Source organism: Bos taurus, chromosome 23 (assembly GCF_002263795.3).
Source record: "Bos taurus isolate L1 Dominette 01449 registration number 42190680 breed Hereford chromosome 23, ARS-UCD2.0, whole genome shotgun sequence".
NCBI lineage: Eukaryota > Metazoa > Chordata > Mammalia > Artiodactyla > Bovidae > Bos > Bos taurus.
The window spans coordinates 29,496,824-29,518,009 of record NC_037350.1 but is presented as its reverse complement, the minus strand read 5'-3'; the positions used below and the strand labels follow the sequence as shown (position 1 = coordinate 29,518,009).

General features: G+C 38.2%; 2 protein-coding genes across 2 annotated transcripts; both read right to left on the bottom strand.

Moving 5' to 3' along the window:
- Positions 1-1,443: 1,443 nt before the first annotated feature.
- On the bottom strand, positions 1,444-2,394 carry OR2G7B (olfactory receptor family 2 subfamily G member 7B). Its single transcript, XM_002697420.1, has one exon. It carries the CDS (start codon positions 2,392-2,394, stop codon positions 1,444-1,446), a length of 951 nt encoding a protein of 316 aa, XP_002697466.1.
- Positions 2,395-16,329: 13,935 nt separating this feature from the next.
- On the bottom strand, positions 16,330-17,262 carry OR2H19 (olfactory receptor family 2 subfamily H member 19). Its single transcript, NM_001389985.1, has one exon. It carries the CDS (start codon positions 17,260-17,262, stop codon positions 16,330-16,332), a length of 933 nt encoding a protein of 310 aa, NP_001376914.1.
- Positions 17,263-21,186: the final 3,924 nt, after the last annotated feature.

The window sequence follows — 21,186 nt, the reverse complement described above, 5'->3', positions numbered from 1 at the left end:
TCTTGAAAGAACACTGATTTCAAATAATCTAATCATTTAAAAGTTTTGGCAAACCTCCAAATGTGAGAAGTTAGGGATTCAGTTTCCTTTAGTTTAAGGCTTTTAAATATGAAACTTTACTAAAGCCAAAATGCAAGAGACTCAGGAGATCCAGGTTCATTTCCTAGGTCAGGAAGAACCCTGTAGTAGGAAATGGCACCTACTTCAGTATTCTTGCCTGGAGAATTCCATGGGCAGAGGAGGCTGGTGGGCTATAATCCATGGGGCTGCAAAGAATCAGACACGACTGAGCACATTACACACAAAGCCAAAAATACATGTAAGAGAGGGTGGCATATCAAGATATACAAACTCCATTTTTGCAGACATGGACAATTACTGAACTGCCAATGAATATGTATTTAAAAAATCAGAGTGTTAGGAGGAGGAAAAAACGTTCTAACTGTTAAGATACAGGACCACTCATACTGGGGCAAACACAAAACACACAGAGAGGAATCCTTCAAATGTCAGAAAGACAAAGGACTAAAAACCTCTCAACCTTATATCTCTCCCATATCAGGAAATACAACTGCTAGAAATATTGGTACCCTCAAACACACACACTCACTCACTCATGAAATTAAATGAATTAGGTTTAAATGCCCTGTCACTTTTCACATGGCAAGGACTGGATCCTATTATCTGTCATTTGATAGAAATCATTTAATCATCTAAATGCAAAATTAAAACTCAAAATCCACATTCCTGGCACCAGTGTGGACACAATTTCTATGGACAATCAAAATATCAAGGAAAAGCTAACCTGACAACTACTCAAATTAGACTGTAAGAGTGAGAAACAAACAAACAAAAAATTTAACAGCAGACTTAAACACAATGGCCAAGGGATGGTGCGTTGCAGAGTCAAGGAGTTAAGTGCAGATAAGGTGGATTTTCAAGCTGCAGGCTTCTACTGGTCCAAGGGTGGGATCCAGATGGGCAGTACTGCAGCAGACCACCAGAAATAAGCTGCTAAAGAGTAGTAGTAGTAGTAGCAAAACTACTGGGTTTAAAAACACCTAGCTCGTGAGTATCACACAGTTTATTTATACAAAGGGACCAACCAATAGATTGATTTCATTTAACAAGGCAAAGCCAAGACTTACCTAAGAGAAAGGGCAGAGAGGGAAGAAAATTAGCCACAGAGATTTTGGAAATAGTAAGCCATGCTTGTAATTTATTGACTGACAGATAACAAAGATGTCTGTTTAGACCATTTATCCTCTAGTACTTTAAGGAAGGAAATGAAAGAAAGTAATTTCAGGCTTATGGATTCTCTAGAAAGTCTTGCAGGTTTGGTTTTGCAGCATATATGTGAAGCTGTCTCCAGATAAGGCCTTCTGGTACATCTTTCCTTCAGAACCTCAACCTTAGTCAGGCCATGTCTATACTTTTACCTCATCAGAGTTTCTCACTCTGCTGTGCCCTATCTTTCTGTACCAGCCTCCTTAAAGCCCCCTTTACATCTTTGTTTCTCAGAGTGTAAATGAGAGGGTTAAGGGTGGGAGTTACAATGGTATACAAAAGGGTTATGAACTTTCCTTGACTGTGGGCATAAGAGCTGTTGGGCTGGATATAGACAGCTGTGATGGTTCCGTAGAAGAGAGTTACTACCAAGAGGTGGGACCCACAAGTGCCAAGGGCTTTTCGCCAGGCTTGAGCTGACCTGATCCTCATTACTGCTTGAGCAATGCATCCATATGAGATCAAGATAAGTGTCAGAGGAAGGAGGAGAAGCACCAAGGAAGCCATGAAGAGCTGGACCTCATTGGCATGAATGTTTACACAGGCCAACTTGACCATGGCAGGCACTTCACAGATGAAGTGGTAAATCCTGCGGTTCCCACAGCGGGGCAGCCGAAGGGTGATGGTGCCCTGAATTAGGGTGTTGCCCACTCCACTCAACCATGCCATTCCTACCAGAGACTGGCAAAGTCGTGAGTGCATACCTGTGGCATAATGGAGTGGTCGACAAACAGCAACATAGCGATCAAATGCCATGACAGCTAGGAGAACACATTCAGTGGATCCCAGTGCAAGGGATACGTAGAGTTGAATGGCACAGCCTGTAGGACTGATTGTCTTGTATGGACCACGGAGGTTCCATAGAAGTTGGGGAGCGATGCTGGTGGTAAAGCAGAGGTCAACAAAGGAGAGATGGGTAAGAAAATAATACATGGGTGTGTGGAGCATGGGATCCAGATAAGAGATCAAGATGATTGCTGTGTTGCCAACCAGTGTCAGGAGATAGGAGATTAACACAACCGCAAAGAGGATCTTCTCAAGCTGTGGGTGGTCGGAGAAGCCCACCAGTATGAAATCCCCTGCCAAACTCTCATTAATCATTGTCATCACTCTGCTCTTGAAAAGGAGAAAGGCACATGTGAAAATATAGAAGTCAGATAGTGAGAAACAGTTAAGATCAGAAATGCAGTTGGGAGAAACTGATCCTGAAGGTGAGATAAGAGGGGTGTGGCATTTGGGGGAAGAGAGAGAACCGTTTGTCTCTAGGAGGAAATTAAAAGTGTGCAAGAACTTACAGAAAACTATTAAACATGATGACATAAAGTGGACCATATAAGAAATGATTAATCATTAATTATTGCTCTGTTCTTCAAAGTGTTTCATTTTTTCTTATAAATCCACGCTCTTATTCCCCAATAACATCCTGTAAGCTTGTAAGTTAAAGAAAATAAGGAGATGTTATCCAATCAAAAAACATCTTTGTAGACATTCTATCAGTTGTCAATAATAAAAATAGCAATAAGAGTATTTTTTGAAAAAATTATATAATTATTTCCATACTCTACAGTAACACATGCAATTCTCAAAGTCATGCTAAGGGTAATGTGAAAAACCTAAATATCATAGAGTTTTAATTAGTTATTAGATACCATCTATGTAAATAGTTTTCTCCCATTATTTTTTCATAATGAAAACAATGGGTAGTCTAGTTTAAATGGTGTTACAGAGTCTTCAGAGAGAAGCATTGTTGTAAGTTGCAAGTAAATGTTTAGCACCTCATTAAAAACATTTTGTTTTTAATCAGATGTTTTATTTTTATATTAATTAAAGGACCCAAACTTCTCAAAAATTTAATTTATTTCATAAAATTTTTTTTGGAATATTATGACTTTTTCTTTATATAACTTTGTATTATATAGTAGCAGAATATCAAGTCTGTTCGATTCCTTTTTGATATGTCACTAACTTCATAACACTTTCATTTCATAACAACTGCTGACTTGCTGCTGAAGAATTTGATGATAAGAGACAAAAAACATTTTTGGAAAGGAGATAAAGATGCAGTACATTTAAAAAATGACAGCCTTTTTTGGCAAGTGAAGTAGAGAGCAAATAAGAGCTTACTAGTGGATAAGATAAGAAAGGACTATTTTCAGCAGAGGAAGTAGCTTGGTAAGGCTTTAAACCAAAAAAGCATTGAGGAGCTGAGAAATATCTGAGAAATATCGCTGAATAAGGAACATGATGGGCAAAGTGTCTTATGGTTAGACTGCAATAGTAAGCAAACAAAATAATCAAGAGAAATGTTTAAGATTTATATTTATCCAAAGCACCTTAGAGGTTAGCCTTTGAGGGATTTATAAACAGGTCAAGGAGTAATGAATGTCAGGAGGGAGTCAATAATTGACAGGTTCTTTTTGTTCATTTGCTAACTCATGTCTGATTCTTTATGACTTCGTGAACTGCAGGGTGCCAGGCATTCCTGTTCATCACTATCTCCCAGAGCTTGCTCAAACTCATGTCTATTGAGTTGGTGATGCCATCCACCTATCTCATCCTCTGTCACCCCCTTCTCCTCTTGCCTTCAATCTTTCCCAGCATCAGAGTCTTTTCCAATGAGTTGGCTCTTTGCATCAGGTGGCCAAAGTATTGGAGCTTCAGCATCAGTCCTTCCAGTGAATATTTGAAGTTGATTTCCTTTAGGACTGACGGGTTTGATCTCCTTGCTGTCCAAGGGACTTTCAAGAATCTTCTGCAGCACTGCAATTCAAAAGCATCAATTCTTTTGTGCTCATGTTGTTTGTGTTTAAAAAACAGCTGGCCTCATATTGCAGAATGGATTGACAAGTAGTGAATGAAACAAGGAAACTGGTTAGGAGGCTGTTGCAGTACTTCAGGAAACAGATGGCTTGGTGGTAGCAGGGAAGATTTTTATTTTTAGACAGACTCTACAGACTAAGTCTAAACAAACTTGAGACTCTGGATGCAGAAAGTGAGAAGGAAGTGTCAATAATGGGTCACAGGTTTATTTCTTGAAAAATTGGATGTCATCTACAGAGAAGTATGAAAGCTGGAAAATTTTTGTAGAGAAAATTCTATATATATATATCTCTGTTGATGATTTTTTTTAATTTTTAATTTATTTTTTTAAATTTTATTTTATTTTTAAACTTTACATAATTGTATTAGTTTTGCCAAATATCAAAATGAATCCATCACAGGTATACATGTGCTCCCCATCCTGAACCTTCCTCCCTCCTCCCTCCTCCCTCCCCATACCATCCCTCTGGGTCGTCCCACTGCACTAGCCCCAAGCATCCAGTATTGTGCGTTGAACCTGGACTGGGTAAGAATGTCAAGCATGATTCAGTTCTACTTTTGATGCTTTGTCACACATCTTCCTAAGTCATCCAGCTTGGACATACCTCAGTTCAGTTCAGTCGCTCAGTCATGTCCAACTCTTTGCGGTCCCATGGACTGCAGCATGCCAAGCCTCCCTGTCCATCACCAACTCCCAGAGCTTACTCAAACTCATGTCCATTGTGTCAGTGATGCCATCCAACCATCTCATCCTTTGTTGCCCCCTTCTCCTTCTACCTTCAGTCTTTCCCAGCATCAGGGTCTTTTCAAGTGAGTCGATTCTTCACATCAGGTGGCCAAAATATTGGAGTTTCAGCTTCAGCATCAGTCCTTCCAATGAATATTCAGGGTTGATTTCCTTTAGGATGGACTGGTTGGATCTCCTTGCAGTCCAAGGGACTCTCAAGAGTCTTCTCCAACACCACAGTTCAAAAGCATCAATTCTTTGGTGCTCAGCTTTCTTTATAGTCCAACTCTCACATCTATACATGACTACTGGTAAAACCATACCTTTGACTAGATGGGCCTTTGTTGGTAAAGTAATGTCTCTACTTTTTAATATGCTGTCTAGGTTGGTCATAACTTTTCTTCCAAGGAGCCAGCATCTTTTAATTTCATGGCTACAGTCTCCATTTGTAGTGATTTTGGAGCCCCCCAAAATAAAGTCTGTCACTGTCTCCATTGTTTCCCCATCTATTTGCCATGAAGTGATGGGACCAGATGCCATGATCTTAGTTTTCTGAATGTTGAGTTTTAAGCCAGCTTTTTTACTCTCCTCTTTAACTTTCATCAAGAGGCTCTTTATTTCTGCTATAATTGGAAACCTTCAGTACTTCCCCTGACAAAAAAATTTTCACTTTGCCATATTCTATCAATTGTATTCATCATTTGGATAACATAGCTACCCAAATTTAATTTTGAATGTGATGATTACATTCATGCATTTTAACCAATATATTCTTATTTCATTCAATTTTCTAAGAAGACTTTTTAATTCATATCATCCTAGATGGCAACACATTCTAGATGATCTCATATCTTTTGGTTTGTATTCTTCATTACCTTCCTGTACATGATTGTCAGAATCATACAACAATGGGATATTTATCAAGATACAACTTCTGTTTCTTAAAATGTAAAATTGACTTTAAGGCTCTGTACTGTTTTAGTTTCCCTTTCTGCTTTCAGAATTATGTCCCTTCATTTAGAACTTGTTCTGGTCAAATTAATCTCTCTGTTTCCATAAAGTTATATGTACTGAAACTGCTTGCTAACTCCAAGTCTCCTCCTTTGAATGTCTTTGAACCCACTTCTTTCACCCTTGACAAACTCTACTTACCTGTCAATGTTCATCTCTATATCAACATCTTCTAAGATGCACTCGCATCCTTATTGTACAATACACTTGTCTTCTGAAATCCTGAATTACTTTGTAATACTGTGTCAATATGCATAAGGACCTTTTTCATTAAGCATGCCAAGTGTTATAAAATGGAAAGTAATCTCTTAATGGGCTAAGATATCTATCTTAAATGTCTTTTGTATTATCCTTAGCACACAGATCTTTTTTAACATAGTCAAAGCCAAATAAATATGTTTTGAATAAACTAATAACTTTGCTAATTCTACTAAACCACTCTTCCCCTGAACTAGCAAAAAGCATGTCTAAAACATATATTTAAACATAGAGCAACATAGTTACATATGATAATGTTAATCTAAAAACTAAGTATCTATTTCAAAGGACCTATGTTATTCAACTGCTGCACCAACTCCCCCCATTATTTAGTCAGTGAATTTAATGTCATCAGCAGCAATATCAGAAGACTCATTTTTAAAAACATAAAGCTCTGAAATATACTTCCCAGAAATGTTAGGGGATTTTCTTAAGATAGATAGATAGATAGATAGATAAAATCTCCAAGTATTTCTTCTGATACAGTGATGATGACCATATTTATTTAACTCACTCATTAACCCAGTGCCATTCATGAAACTTGTCCCTAGGAAAATAGAATACATGAGCATCACAGTTTACTGCATCCCACATTTTAAACTGCATATATTTAAATATGAATGGAGTCTCTTCAATTCTCTACCACTCTTGAAAACATAAAATGATTCCTAGACTAAGGGGAGGAAAAACACACACATACAAATACAACATAAACATACATATATGTATGAATCCAAATGTATGACTTTATCAGAAGAGTTCATATCTTCAATACCTTAACAAACTGTATAAGTGGAAATAATTTAAGAAAGCTAAGAATGAGAAGGAAATTCTTCCAAATGTAGAGAAAGCACACTTTCTTTGTTTTCTGTTTCTGCATTTACCCATCCTGAATGTACATTCTTCAAAATTAAAGGATCTGTACAAACAGCTTACTTTAAATTGAACTCTCTTCTAAAATAGTAAGAGTAAGTTTAAAATGATGTTCAGAAATGAAAACACATTATACACAATGGACATGAAAGCTGGGAGAATTATTATTGGCCAGCGTGGCTTGAGGAAGACTGACATGAGCGACTGTAGAAAGTAATTATTATTTTGTCTTTATATAGATAACTTGTAGAATATGTAAACAAGCAAGAGAAAATATGTGGTTCTCATTATTTCCTCACCTATGAAAATTTTGTCCTTCACTCTTCTAATTAGTTAAATAAGCCAGGAAAGTGATGCTTATGCATGAGCTTTCCAAACCACAGGGTTCTAAATACATATCTCTAAATCCAAGACCAAGCTGAGGTGGTAGTGTTTATTTCTGGAGCCAGAATAAACTAAAGTTTGTTACTATAGCAGGAATTGATATCAAGTCTGGAATGGAACCTTAGAGACTCTATATTCCTAATAGGACAATTAATACCAAGCCCAATAGTGACCAAGAACAAAGGTCTCATAGGAAAACCATATGGAAAGAACTACTTCTGATCACACAGATCTTCAGTCTTGAAGACTTATAGACTCCAATGTACATGCTAAAATAAGATCTTAGAAAAGTGAAAATGAAGTTCTCACTCTCAGCACAGTGTATGTATCTTCCCAACCTAGGGGTCAAACTCATATCTCCCACATTGCATGTAGACACTTTACTGTCTGAGTCACCAGGGAATCCCAGTGTATGTATAGGGGCATGATTTCCATGCAGTTATCACCATTACTTTCATGTTTAAATAATCACTATATAATCATCAAGACCTCAGAAGTGGAATACATGTACATGTGTCACAAATTGAAGCACGCCAATAGGACAGGAGACTCCAATAGAAGACTTGGTGGTAACACATTTACTTTGGCCAGCATTTCCAAAACTTTTCAAAAGTTTCTCTGGTCAAATAAGTTTGAGAAACTCAGCGTATACACTCCTTAGAAATCCACAAAATACACTGGTATGGTAAAGGCAATGCCTGTTTTCATTATATTTCTTCCAGAATATCCCCAAATTATTTGTCCACAAAACATTTTATTGAGTAATGCTGTGAACATCTTGTGTAAAGATGATAGTGGAATAAGTTTTCAGGGACATTTAAACAACACTTTACAATGAACATGGATTTTATGGAGAGTAATTATAAAATGTGAGAGTTGGACTATAAAGAAAGCTGAGCATAAAGAATTGATGCTTTTGAACTGTGGTGTTGGAGAAGACTCTTGAGAGTCCCTTGGACTGCAAGGAAATCCTACCAGTCCATCCTAAAGGAGATCAGTCCTGGGTGTTCATTGAAAGGACTGATACTAAAGCTGAAACTCCAGTACTTTGGCCACCTCATGCCAAAGAGTTGACTCATTGGAAAAGACCTTGATGCTGGGAAAGATTGAGGGCAGGAGGAGAAGGGGACGACAGAGGATGAGATGGCTGGATGGCATCACCAACTCGATGGACATGGATTTGGGTGGACTCTGGGAGTTGGTGATGGACAGAGAGGCCTGGCGTGCTGCAGTTCACGGGGTCGCAAAAAGTCGGACATGACTGAGATACTGAACTGAACTGAACTGAATTATAAAATGTCTGAAGTTAGACAGAGGAGGATAAAGGAAACTTTTTTACCTACTTATGATTCTGAGAGGATCCTGAAATTGGCCCCACTTTATTATGTCTTACAAAAAACAAGCTAATAGAAGACATTACATACAAATACGTGAAATTGCTATATATATATATATATATAAATAAACTATGATAGATTAAAAATAAGGGCATTATTATATGCAGATGAAATTAAGTTAATAAGCCTTCATGAACAGATTAACTGGTAGATACAAAATAACTAAAATTATAAATTATTTAAAAACTTAGAAGAGCATGATAGCTAGGAAATAATAAATAAAAACATTTAAACAGTCTAATATCTTCTCATAGTTTGTATAAAAATATGTTTAAAAGTGATCATTACAATTTGAGGGTAAAGGAAAACATGCACAAAGAACTAAAGCGTATCAGAAAAATAATGTGTAAACAGAATGTGAAATCATCAAATTGGTGAAATAGACGTTTTCTACCATCTTTCCCCCAGTAACGGTATTTTTGAGACTTTATTTATGGAACTCCAGGAATCCAGAGATTCTGAGGATGGAGGTATGACAAAGGTAGAAGAACAGTTTCACTTTACTTGTGTCACCTCTCCCCCGTGGTGGCCCAGTTCATACCAAGAGAGATACTCTTGGCCTGTGATTTCTCCCATGGGGAAAAGTGAGACAAGGGAGTGAGTGCCCAGCTTCCTGGGCAGTGTGGGATGCTGCCAAAGAGACCCACTTGTTTTAGAATACTGAGGGCTGTAGCATGACTAGTGGGTAGGAAAAGGCTGGGAGAACAGCAGCCAGGGCTCTTGGCATGCATCAAAGAGACAGGGATCCTACTAACTAAGTTCTGGACCCCCTTAGGAAGCCTGGCCTTGAGTCACTGAGGATGCCATATCTGAAGATCCTTCAAAGGGTCCAAAGGGATCCAGAGGCTCTGCATGCCTCACCCACACACTTCTCTAGCCAGTGGCCAGCTTCGTGTATGCACTGGAGGCAAGACTTTGTAGATGACTGCAGAGTTTGTGCAGAAAGCTGATCCAACTCTGGGACTGGGAGAAAACACATGAACTTGAGCATTCAGCACTGTCTTAGGGAAAGTAAACAGAAGACTATTGGTACCAAACCAGGCTTTGCAGGGTAAAGAGAAGGCACACAAACTTAAAATTTTGCTCCCCAAAGGAGACACTTGTCCTTACTGTGTGAGCTGCTGTGTGAGTCAGCCATCACACTGAGTTCCAAGGCAGTAGATGGATTGTTGTTTAGTCGCTGAGTCGTGTGCGACTCTTTATGACCACATGGACTGTAGCCCGCCAGGCTCCTTTGTCTATTTCCAAAGTAATAACACTAAAGTCGGTTGCCACTTCCTCCTCCAGGGGATTTTCCTGAACCAGGAATCGAACCCGTCTTTTTTATTGGCAGGTGGATTCTTTACCACTGAGCCCCACGAGGGAAGTCCTTGAGCATCTCACTCTCTTTCTGTAGACAATGATTGAAATTAAACTTTCTTTGTATGTACATAAATCTGACCTCTACTATATGGATCTCAGGGTCTCCAGACAAAGGTCAGCATAGAATAAATCCTGAAAACAGTAGAAGTGTAATGAAAAAATCAGATATTATCTGGTTTGGCATTATTCTAAGTGACAGGGACAGAGAAGAGAATTTGACTGCAGTTGCTTGTATCCTTACCTCCAGTGAGACCTATGTATTTATTTCTATATGATTTAGCATTTATTTCTAGACAGAGTATCATTATTTGTCAGTTTAAATATTGAAAAACACTCACAGACCTTAACTACTTCTGATATCTTATTTTCTTAACTGACCCTGAATTTTGTGAACATTTAGGTGGCATTTTTATGTACGTATGTATTTTCGCTTTTCTCTTTTTATCATGGAAAATGAATAGAAAAACATGAACTGGAGATGAAGATAATAAACAGGGGGGCTAATTATGGATAGTGACATCAAATTCTACAAGAGAGAATGTGTTGTTATTGTTCAGTCGATTAGTCACGTCTGACTTTTTGTGACCCCATGGACTGCAGCATTCCAGGCTTCTCTGTCCTTCATCATCTCCCTGATCTTGTTCAAACTCATGTCCATTGAGTCAGTGATGCCATCCAACCATCTTGTCCTCTGTTGTCCCCTTCTCCTCCTGCCTTCAATCTTTCCAAGCATCAGGATCTTTTCTAATGAGTCAACTCTTTGCATCAAGTGGCCAAAATATTGGAGCTTCAGCATCAGTCCTTCTGAAGAATACACAGGATTTATTTCTTTAGGATTGACTGGTTGGATCTCCTTGCAGTCCAAGGGACTCTCAAGAGTTTTATCCAACACCACCTTTCAAAAGCATCAGTTCTTCAGTGTTCGGCCTTCTCTGTGCTCCAACTCTCACATCCATACATGACGACTGGAAAAACCATAGCTTTGACTATGTGGAACTTTATCGGCAAAGTAATGTCTCTGCTTTTGAATACGCTGTCTAGGTTTGTCATACCTTTTCTTCCAAGAGGCAAGCATCTTTTAATTTCATGTGGCAGTCACCATCTGCAGTGATTTTGGAGCCCAAGAAAATAAAGTCTGTCACTGTTTCCATTGTTTCCCCATCTATTTGCCATGAAGTGATGGGACCACGTGCCATGATCTTTGTTTTTTGAATATTGACTTTTAAGCCAACTTTTTCATTCTCCTCTTTCACCCTCATCAGGAGGCTCTTTAGTTCCTCTTCAACTTCTGCCATAAGGGTGGTGTCATCTGTGTATCTGATATTTCATCTGTATATTGATATTTCTCCTGGCAAACTTGATTCCCAGCTTGTGCTTCATCCAACCCAGCATTTCTCATGATTTATTCTGCACGTAAGTTAATTAAGCAGGGTGACAATACACAGCCTTATGTACTCCTTTCCCAATTTTGAACTAGTCCACTGTTTCATGTCCAGTTCTAACTGTTGCTTCTTGACCTGCATACAGAAAGATAAGAGAGAGTGTATATGAAGGTAAATTTATCATGACAGTGTGCCTGTATTATATATAGGTACTGCTGTAGCTAACACTTATTAAGTACTTTGCCATTTTTCTAGTGCTTTTAAGGGAATTAACCCACTTACTCTTCATTGCAACCCAAATAGGGAGGTATTATTATCACATCTTTTTACAAATGGGAAAATTGAGAAACAGATATTAAAGAAAATTTTAATTTTGAACCTAGTTTAGATGGCTGTACTAGGAGCTGAACCCAGATAGAATATATCCAGAATACCCATTTCTATGCTATTCAGTATGGATTTGAATGTGTGTGCTTCTGTGAGTGTAGATGGGTTCATGTATATGCAAAAATACACATTTTATATATACTCTTTGGTGAATGCCCCCAGTACATTTGCTGTTCATAATAATTTGGAGCCTCGAAAAGCATACTATTGTTTTTTTATATTCTGGCATCAAACGTTAATGAGGAATAAACAATAATGTGTTATGAACAAATACATAAGCATAAGCTCAGATGATGCTAATAAACAGATAAGAGTCCAGAGGAATGGAGGTAAAGCCTCTTCATTCTTCTGCCATTTTCATGGAAAAAATTGTTTAGAATTTCGGTTGATGACATTTCAGAAGAACAAGCTAAGCTGTGGTACGTCCACGAAAAGAACAAGGAATATTTTCTCAGGGATTGATAATGATGATCAGATTGAGAGAAAAATAGAAATAACATTTGAGATATTTGAGGAAGAGAGATTTATCCATAATTAACTTCAGAAAACAGAATATGTGCCAATGGGCAGAATATACAGACAGCCAGAGTAAAGCTTAACATTCATAAAATGCTTCACTCTGCGTCTGTGTCTGAGAATATGCTCAGGAAGACATGAACAATTAATTGTCCTTGGGGTAGTGTAAGTGTTCAAATAGCAGTTATAGAGTGGTGGGAACACAGAGTAGAAGGGGCATGTAAGCGACTATTATGGGGGTAAGGGAGAGGAGTTGTTGGGAAGAAAGTTCAAGAGAGGAGATGAAGCTATGCTGGACTTGAACATAGGCTATTTAGTAGATGGACAAATGAGGAGGCAAATATCAAGCCCCTTACTCTCAGGAAAATAAGCACAAAGAAAAGGAAATACATGCAACACTGGGCATAACAGTGTCAATTTTTATTATTTTTTAAAAATGTGATGTCTATTTGAAATAATAAGATTTAAATTATTTGGGTAATCATATTGTTTATTAGACCTTTGGCTGCCCTAAACCATAAATGAAATAATTTATTTTGAATATTACTACAATAATAAATATTGGGATTCCCTGGTGGCTCAGACAGTAAAGAATCTGCCTGCAATGCAGGAGACCTGGGTTCAATCCCTGGTTGGGAAGATCCTCTGGAGAAGGGAAAGGCTACCCACTCCAGTATTCTTTCCTGGAGAATTCCATAGACAGAGGAGCCTCACAGGCTACAGTCCATAGGGTCACAAATTAATACTAACCAAAGTTTGTCTTATGAATAGAGAAATACAGTTTACAGAGATAACACTTAAGTGTACCTTATCAATGGCTTCTGACTTCGTCATGTTTTTCTTCTCCAATATGGTTGAATATTTTTTGACCATTTCATTTAACTTTGTATTATATTCAGCTAGAGTTTCTGATCTTTGTTAAATGATTCATTAGCATTAGCTTCTATTAAATATACTCAAAAGCCACACTTATAAAAGAATCACATGTTGCAAGTATGCCTAACAAGGCTCTAGAATTAAATCCAGTAAGAATCTAGATGATCCTGATGAAGAGAAGCGAAAGGCAAAGGAGAAAAGGAAAATATACTCATTTGAATGCAGAGTTCCAAAGAATAGCAAGGAGAGTTAGGAAAGCCTTCCTCAGCAATCAATGCAAAGAAATAGATGAAAACAATAGAATGGAAAAGACTAGAGATCTCTTCAAGAAAATTAGAGATACCAAGGGAACATTTCATGCAAAGATGGGCTCAATAAATGACAGAAATGGTAGGGACCTAAAAGAAGCAGAAGATATTAAGAACAGGTGGCAAGAATACACAGGAGAACTGTACAAAAAGGATCTTCATGACTCGATGGTGTGACCACTCACCTAGAGCCAGACATCCTGGAAAGTGAAGTCAAGTGGGCCTTAGGAAGCATCATTATGAACAAAGCTAGTGGAGGTGATGGAATTCCAGTTGAACTATTTCAAACCCTGGAAGATGATGCTGTGAAAGTGCTGCACGCAATATGCCAGCAAATTTGGAAAACTCAGCAGTGGCCACAGGACTGGAAAAGGTCAGTTTTCATTCCAATCCCAAAGAAAGGCAATGCAAAGAATGCTCAAACTACCGCACAATTGCACTCATCTCACACGCTAGTAAAGTAATGCTCAAAATTCTCCAAGCCAAGCTTCAGCAGTACGTGAACCATGAACTTCCAGATGTTCAAGCTGGTTTTAGAAAAGGCAGAGGAACCAGAGATCAAATTGCCAACATCCTCTGGACCATCAAAAAATCAAGAGAGTTCCAGAAAAACATCTATTCCTGCTTTATTGACTATGCCAAAGCCTTTGACTGTGTGGATCACAATAAACTGTGGGAAATTCTGAAAGAGATGGGAATACCAGACCACCTGACCTGCCTCTTGAAAACCTGTATGCAGATCAGGAAGCAACAGTTACAACTGGACATGGAACAACAGACTGGTTCCAAATAGGAAAAGGAGTACGTCAAGGCTGTATATTGTCACCCTGCTTATTTAACTTATATGCAGAGTACATCATGAGAAATGCTGGGCTGGAGGAAGCACAAGCTGGAATCAAGATTGCCAGGAGAAATATCAATAACCTCAGATATGCAGATGACACCACCCTTACAGCAGAAAGTGAAGAAAAACTAAAGAGCCTCTTGATGAAAGTGAAAGAGGAGAGTGAAAAAATTGGCTTAAAGCCCAACATTTAGAAAACGAAGATCATGGCATCTGGTCCCATCATGTCATGGCAAATAGATGGGGAAACAAGGGAAACAGTGACAGACTTTATGTTTCTGGGCTCCAAAATCACTGCAGATGGTGACTTCAGCCATGACATTAACAGACACTTGCTTCTTAGAAGAAAAGCTATGACAAACCTAGAGAGTGTGTTAAAAAGCAGAGACATTACTTTACCAAGAAAGGTCCATCTAGTCAAGCTATTGTTTTTCCAGTCGTCATTTATGGATGTGAGAGTTGGACTATAAAGAAAGCTGAGCACAGAAGAATTGATGCTTTTGAACTGTGGTGTTGGAGAAGACTTCTGAGATTCCCTTTGACTGCAAGGAGATCCAACCAGTCCATCCTAAAGGAGATCAACCCTGAATATTCATTGGAAGGACTGATGTTGAAGCTAAAACTCCAATCCTTTGGCCACCTGATGTGAAGAACTGACTCAGTTCTGTGACGACCCTGATGCGGGGAAAGATTGAATGTGGGAGGAGAAGGGGATGACAGAGGATGAGATGGCTGGATGGCATCACTGACTCAATGGACATGAGTTTGAGTAAATTCTGGGAGTTGGTGATGGACAGGACTGGCATGCTGCAGTCCATGGAGTTGCAAGGAGTCGGACACGACTGAGCAACTGAGCTGAACTGAACTGACTGAAGGATCTTGATAATATTTTATAAATAAATAACCACTGTGAATATATGGAAAAATGTCAATATTTAAAAAAATGTTATTGGAACAGATAAAAATGTTATATTCAATATGAGGAAAAACAGTTTTGCAAATTCTATAAAATTATATTATCTATAAAAGTGAATAACATATCAGAGACAAAAGACATATTTTGTAAAGATATCTCTTTACTTTGTCAAATTAAATATTCACATTTAATGACAACACTTAAAGCTCTATTTGCATATTTACTTAGATTCCAGATATAAAGCTAAATAATTGATCAAAAGAGATTGAGAGGTATTTTGTGCTGACAAGACATGCATGAAAGAGAAATACTCATCTCATGCCTCATAGCCCTTGGACGCTTTCCCTGTGGGTAGAGGAGATCTGAAAAATCCCAGGTGTACTTAATCCCGGATTCCTCTAGTGAATGAACTGGAATCAACAATCCTCCAAATAAGAAAAACTTTAGGTAATTGTGGCTCTTTCAGTGAACCTTTTCATTTTCATATAAACTGTGCATAGAACACATATGGCCTAGGAACTATTCAGTGTGAGACCTGGAGAGTGAAAGTAAGATCTCAGGTAAACCCCCATATCTGCAGCTATGATGTGAGCTCTACCACGATGAGGCAGAAGATTTCTTCTGTGATGAGAAAACAGATCTGTCATAACAGTATCATTATCATTAATGAGTATCTGTCACTAGTTAATCACTAAAGCACTAACTCCAGACTTATGAAAGCATAATACAATACATGTGCACATAATATAAATATTTATTTATTCATAGAATCTTTACAAAATAGAGACACAACATTTCTGAGAAGAGAATAAGAAGAATTTAAAATTGGTAACTTCAAGATGTCATTGAAAGAAAATTTCACACCATTTTATTCAGGAAATTTAGCTGTGATCCTCATAAGTGAAAGGAAAAACCAGAAATAGATGATGTTAAAAGTTCCCAGTATCTGAAGGACTGTATGAGGATGGCTCAGGTTTCTCCTTAGCTTGAATCTCTTCCCACTAACCTGCTTAGTGCCCACTTAACTTCTTTATTTCTCAAGGTGTAGATCAAAGGATTAAGTGAGGGTGTCACTACAGTGTAGAAGAGGGAGAGGAATTTGCTGTAATTTTGCGTGTATTTGTTCTTGGGTTGGATGTAGACAGAAATTATTGTCCCAAAAAACAAAACCACAACAATTAGGTGGGACCCACAAGTCCCAAATGCTTTCCTCCTGCCTTCAGTGGATTTTATCTTCAGCACACTCCTAACAATGCAGCCATAGGAGGCCAGAATAAGCCCCAGAGGTATCACCACATACAGAAAAAGAGCTATGGAGAGCTCATTTTCCAGGAAAGTTGTGTTCACACAGGCAATCTTAATCAGGGCAGGCTCCTCACACATGAGGTCATCCACCATGTGATGGCTGCAGAGAGGCAACTGGAAAACAAGGATGGTCTGAACCATGGACTCCACAAAGCCACTGATCCAGGCCAGAGCTGCTAGTTGCTGGAGGAGCTTTGGGTGCATGATCACTCCATAGTGGAGGGGTCGACAGATGGCATTGAAGCGGTCATAGGCCATAACAGTCAGCAGGACACACTCCGTGGAGCCCAGCCCCAAAGCAACGTACAGCTGGATCACACAGCCAGTGTAGCTAATGGTCTTGTCAGGCCCCTTGAGATTCCAAAGCATTTGTGGGACAACACTGGTGGTGAAACAGAGGTCCAGGAAGGAGAGATTGGAGAGGAAGAAATACATGGGTGTGTGGAGTTTGGAGTTAAAGTATGAGACCAGTATGATCGCTGTGTTCCCCATCAGTGTCAGAATGTATATGATAGAGACGACAAGAAGGAGAACCATCTCCAGGTGGGGCTGGTCAGAAAAGCCCAGTAGGATGAAACCTGCCAGAGTGCTAGCATTTGTTCCTTTCATTGCTTAATTGTGAGTCACCATTCTTGGTCATTCTTATTTTGTTCCTGTGGGAAAGAAAGTCAGATCATAATCATAAAAATATAACAAACTAAGTAAAATGAGCACTTTGACACTGATTTTTTAACATAGAGAAATGACAGAGAAAAAGTATGCAAAATAGTGTAATAGGTTGTCTTGTTACAAAGAGACACACAGAGTCTGAAAACACCAAATGCATTGCAAGGAAATATATAAACATAGAATAGACTTTAGAGCATAACCCAGAACAGATGTTAGAAGTATCCCAATTTCTCTGAAGACAAAATACACGTCAATGTGCATAGTGTGAGAAACCAAAGAAATGGAAAGTAAGGTGACTGTTACACATACACATACATGTAGATGATAGATATAAAAGAAAAATATTGACAAATACATTGAGTGAGCAAGAGGCTGAGAAAGAAGGCATGTAGAATTCAAAACATGGAACAAAATAGGAATTGTTAGAATTTTCAAAAATAAAGGGTTAGAGATAATTATAATTAATATTCATCATTTTTCTGTGAAGCAAATAATTACTGATCTAATAAGTGTGGAGGAAAACTTCTGAAATCTCCCCATTTGAGTCACAGGCCTGCTATTTTATGAATATGCTCTCCAGGAAATTCTATTTACAATCCCCAATAAGCAAGCTCTACCCTATATGATATGAATAGTTCACATGCTTTAGTGTAGTTTTATTACAAGAGTACATGAATTTAGCCTGTAATGCAAATCAGTGACCTTCTCTATAGTAAGTTATGTCGAATTTATCAGTGTCTTTACACTATTAACTTGCAAAGATTAAGAAACACAGGTATGAAAATTTGTACTTCTGAAGGGTCAATTTTGAGGTCTTCAAAACAGGTGCAGTCTTTTATCTTGGAGATCTAATCTAAACAATTTGCTTAAAAACAAACGAATAAACAACAAAATCATCCAATGACAATTACTGATCTCCCCTTAAGTATCCTACCAAGAAAATTAAACTTAATTCTAAAAATCCTTCACCTTTATAGCACCTCTCAGGCAAGTATTACACAGTCCAGAGAATAAGTGGCTTATTTTCTTTGGCATCCATAGTAATAATCAGTTGCATTTTAAATTTTGGCCAAGACAAAACTCTCATGTATTTTGCATAGAGGATGATAATTATTTCCAGAATTATAGCAAAAGAAAGAAACTGATCTTGGTGGTCACATTGGTTAGCATTTTTCTATCTGTCCACGCATTTTGGTGGTTAAATTAAAACCCTGAGAGTTATGATGCACCAAAATTGACATTGACCTTACCTGGTTAAATTTCCTCTATTATTCAGTAAAGTGTAAAACAACTGTGCTCTTGAAAGATCAAACATCTCCTGGGGAAAAGACAGCATGTGAGTGGCCTCACTTTGCTTGATGTAACTCTACAATGTTATAATATTTCCTTGTGTATTTATGTTACAAGAAAAACCAACAATTTCCAGGCAGACATCACACTGAAACTGGTCTCGCTCCCTTTCACATTTCTGTTCTTAATCAAGATGAGGATAAAGGGATTTATATCTGCAAAGAGACGAAGCTAGGAAGTATTCCATAATTAAGAATCAATGTCAGTTTATACATGAAAAACTGCTTTTGTTCGCTGCTAAAGGCAAGTAGCTCTGGATTTCTTCAAGTTTTAAAATGGATTTTCTTTTTCTTCCCCCACCTAAACAGCAAAGTACTACTTTCCAGAAAGAATGACAATCGAGCTGTGGAGATTCTCGGGGATTTTGATGAGAAGTTCATTAATGATCACAGATCTAGGACAAGCAGTGGAGAAACCGCATGTGTGCAGTTTGTTGGCTCCCTTTTTGCTGTAATCTCATGGCTGAAGTCTCTTCAAATAGATAGCTTGCTTACTCTGCACGTACCTCTGGCATTCTTCCCAGGCAACTTCCCATCATTATATTAGAGAGACAGGTCCCTGGAGAGAGAAGAACCACAGAGATGTGTGCTTCTGTTGCTGCTGGAAGACAATCAATTGCAAACCAGCTTCTAAACACTCATGTGCAAAATTGTCAGTGTTATGTAGATATTATCTTAAAAGATTTATGTTTGAAATTAGTTCATTAAAATTTTTATTAGTTAAATTTAGTTTTGAACATAGTATGGAGACATACATACATCTGGAAATACATGCTTGAAGTTTACACACAATTAATGAAGATCCAAGAATAGATCTATAGAATTCTGGGTAACAGGAAATGTTGCAGAAGAAGTGGAGTCTAGTATAAAAGGGGAGAGGCTATTGCAAATTCATGAACTCTTCTATGAAGTGGCTAAAAATAAAGTTTTCATATCAGAAAAGATTTAATGCTACACATATAGCATTGTTATTACTTCTTGAAGAATTGGCATTTTTTTATAGTTGCTTTTATTTTTTTTATTTTTTTTCAGTTTTTTTTTAAATTTTATTTTATTTTTAAATTTTACATAATTGTATTAGTTTTGCCAAATATCAAAATGAATCCGCCACAGGTATACATGTGTTCCCCATCCTGAACCCTCCTCCCACCTCCCTCCCCATACCATCCCTCTGGGTCATCCCAGTGCACTAGCCCCAAGCATCCAGTATCGTGCATCAAACCTGGACTGGCAACTCGTTTCTTACATGATATTTTACATGTTTCAATGTCATTCTCCCAAATCTTCCCACCCTCTCCCTCTCCCACAGAGTCCATAAGACTGTTCTATACATCAGTGTCTCTTTTGCTGTCTCGTATACAGGGTTATTGTTACCATCTTTCTAAATTCCATATATATGCGTTAGTATACTGTATTTACGTTTTTCCTTCTGGCTTACTTCACTCTGTATAATAGGCTCCAGTTTCATCCACCTCATTAGAACTGATTCAAACGTATTCTTTTTAATGGCTGAGTAATATTCCATTGTGTATATGTACCACTGCTTTCTTATCCATTCATCTGCTGATGGACATCTAGGTTGCTTCCATGTCCTGGCTATTATAAATAGTGCTGCGATGAACATTGGGGTACACGTGTCTCTTTCCCTTCTGGTTTCCTCAGTGTGTATGCCCAGCAGTGGGATTGCTGGATCATAAGGCAGTTCTATTTCCAGTTTTTGAAGGAATCTCCACACTGTTCTCCATAGTGGCTGTACTAGTTTGCATTCCCACCAACAGTGTAAGAGGGTTCCCTTTTCTCCACACCCTCTCCAGCATTTATTATTTGTAGACTTTTGGATCGCAGCCATTCTGACTGGTGTGAAATGGTACCTCATAGTGGTTTTGATTTGCATTTCTCTGATAATGAGTGATGTTGAGCATCTTTTCATGTGTTTGTTAGCCATCTGTATGTCTTCTTTGGAGAAATGTCTATTTAGTACTTTGGCCCATTTTTTGATTGGGTCGTTTATTTTTCTGGAATTGAGCTGTAGGAGTTGCTTGTATATTTTTGAGATTAGTTGTTTGTCAGTTGCTTCATTTGCTATTATTTTCTCCCACTCTGAAGGCTGTCTTTTCACCTTGCTAATAGTTGCTTTTAAAACATATGATGTACATTCTGCTTTGTGTGAAATGATCCCCTGGGTGCAGTATTTTTACAGTGGATATAAGTATATGTATAGAATAATACTTGCATGTATTATACATGCTACTAAGTCGCTTCAGTCGTGTCCGACTCTGTGCAACCCCATAGACGGCAGCCCACCAGGCTCCCCTGTCCCTGGGATTCTCCAGGCAAGAACACTGGAGTGGGTTGCCATTTCCTTCTCCAATGCATGAAAGTGAAAAGTGAAAGTGAAGTCGCTCAGTTGTGTCCTACTCTTAGCGACCCCATGGACTGCAGCCTACTAGGCTCCTCCATCCATGGGATTTTCCAGGCAAGAGTACTGGAGTGGGGTGCCATTGCCTTCTCCAAT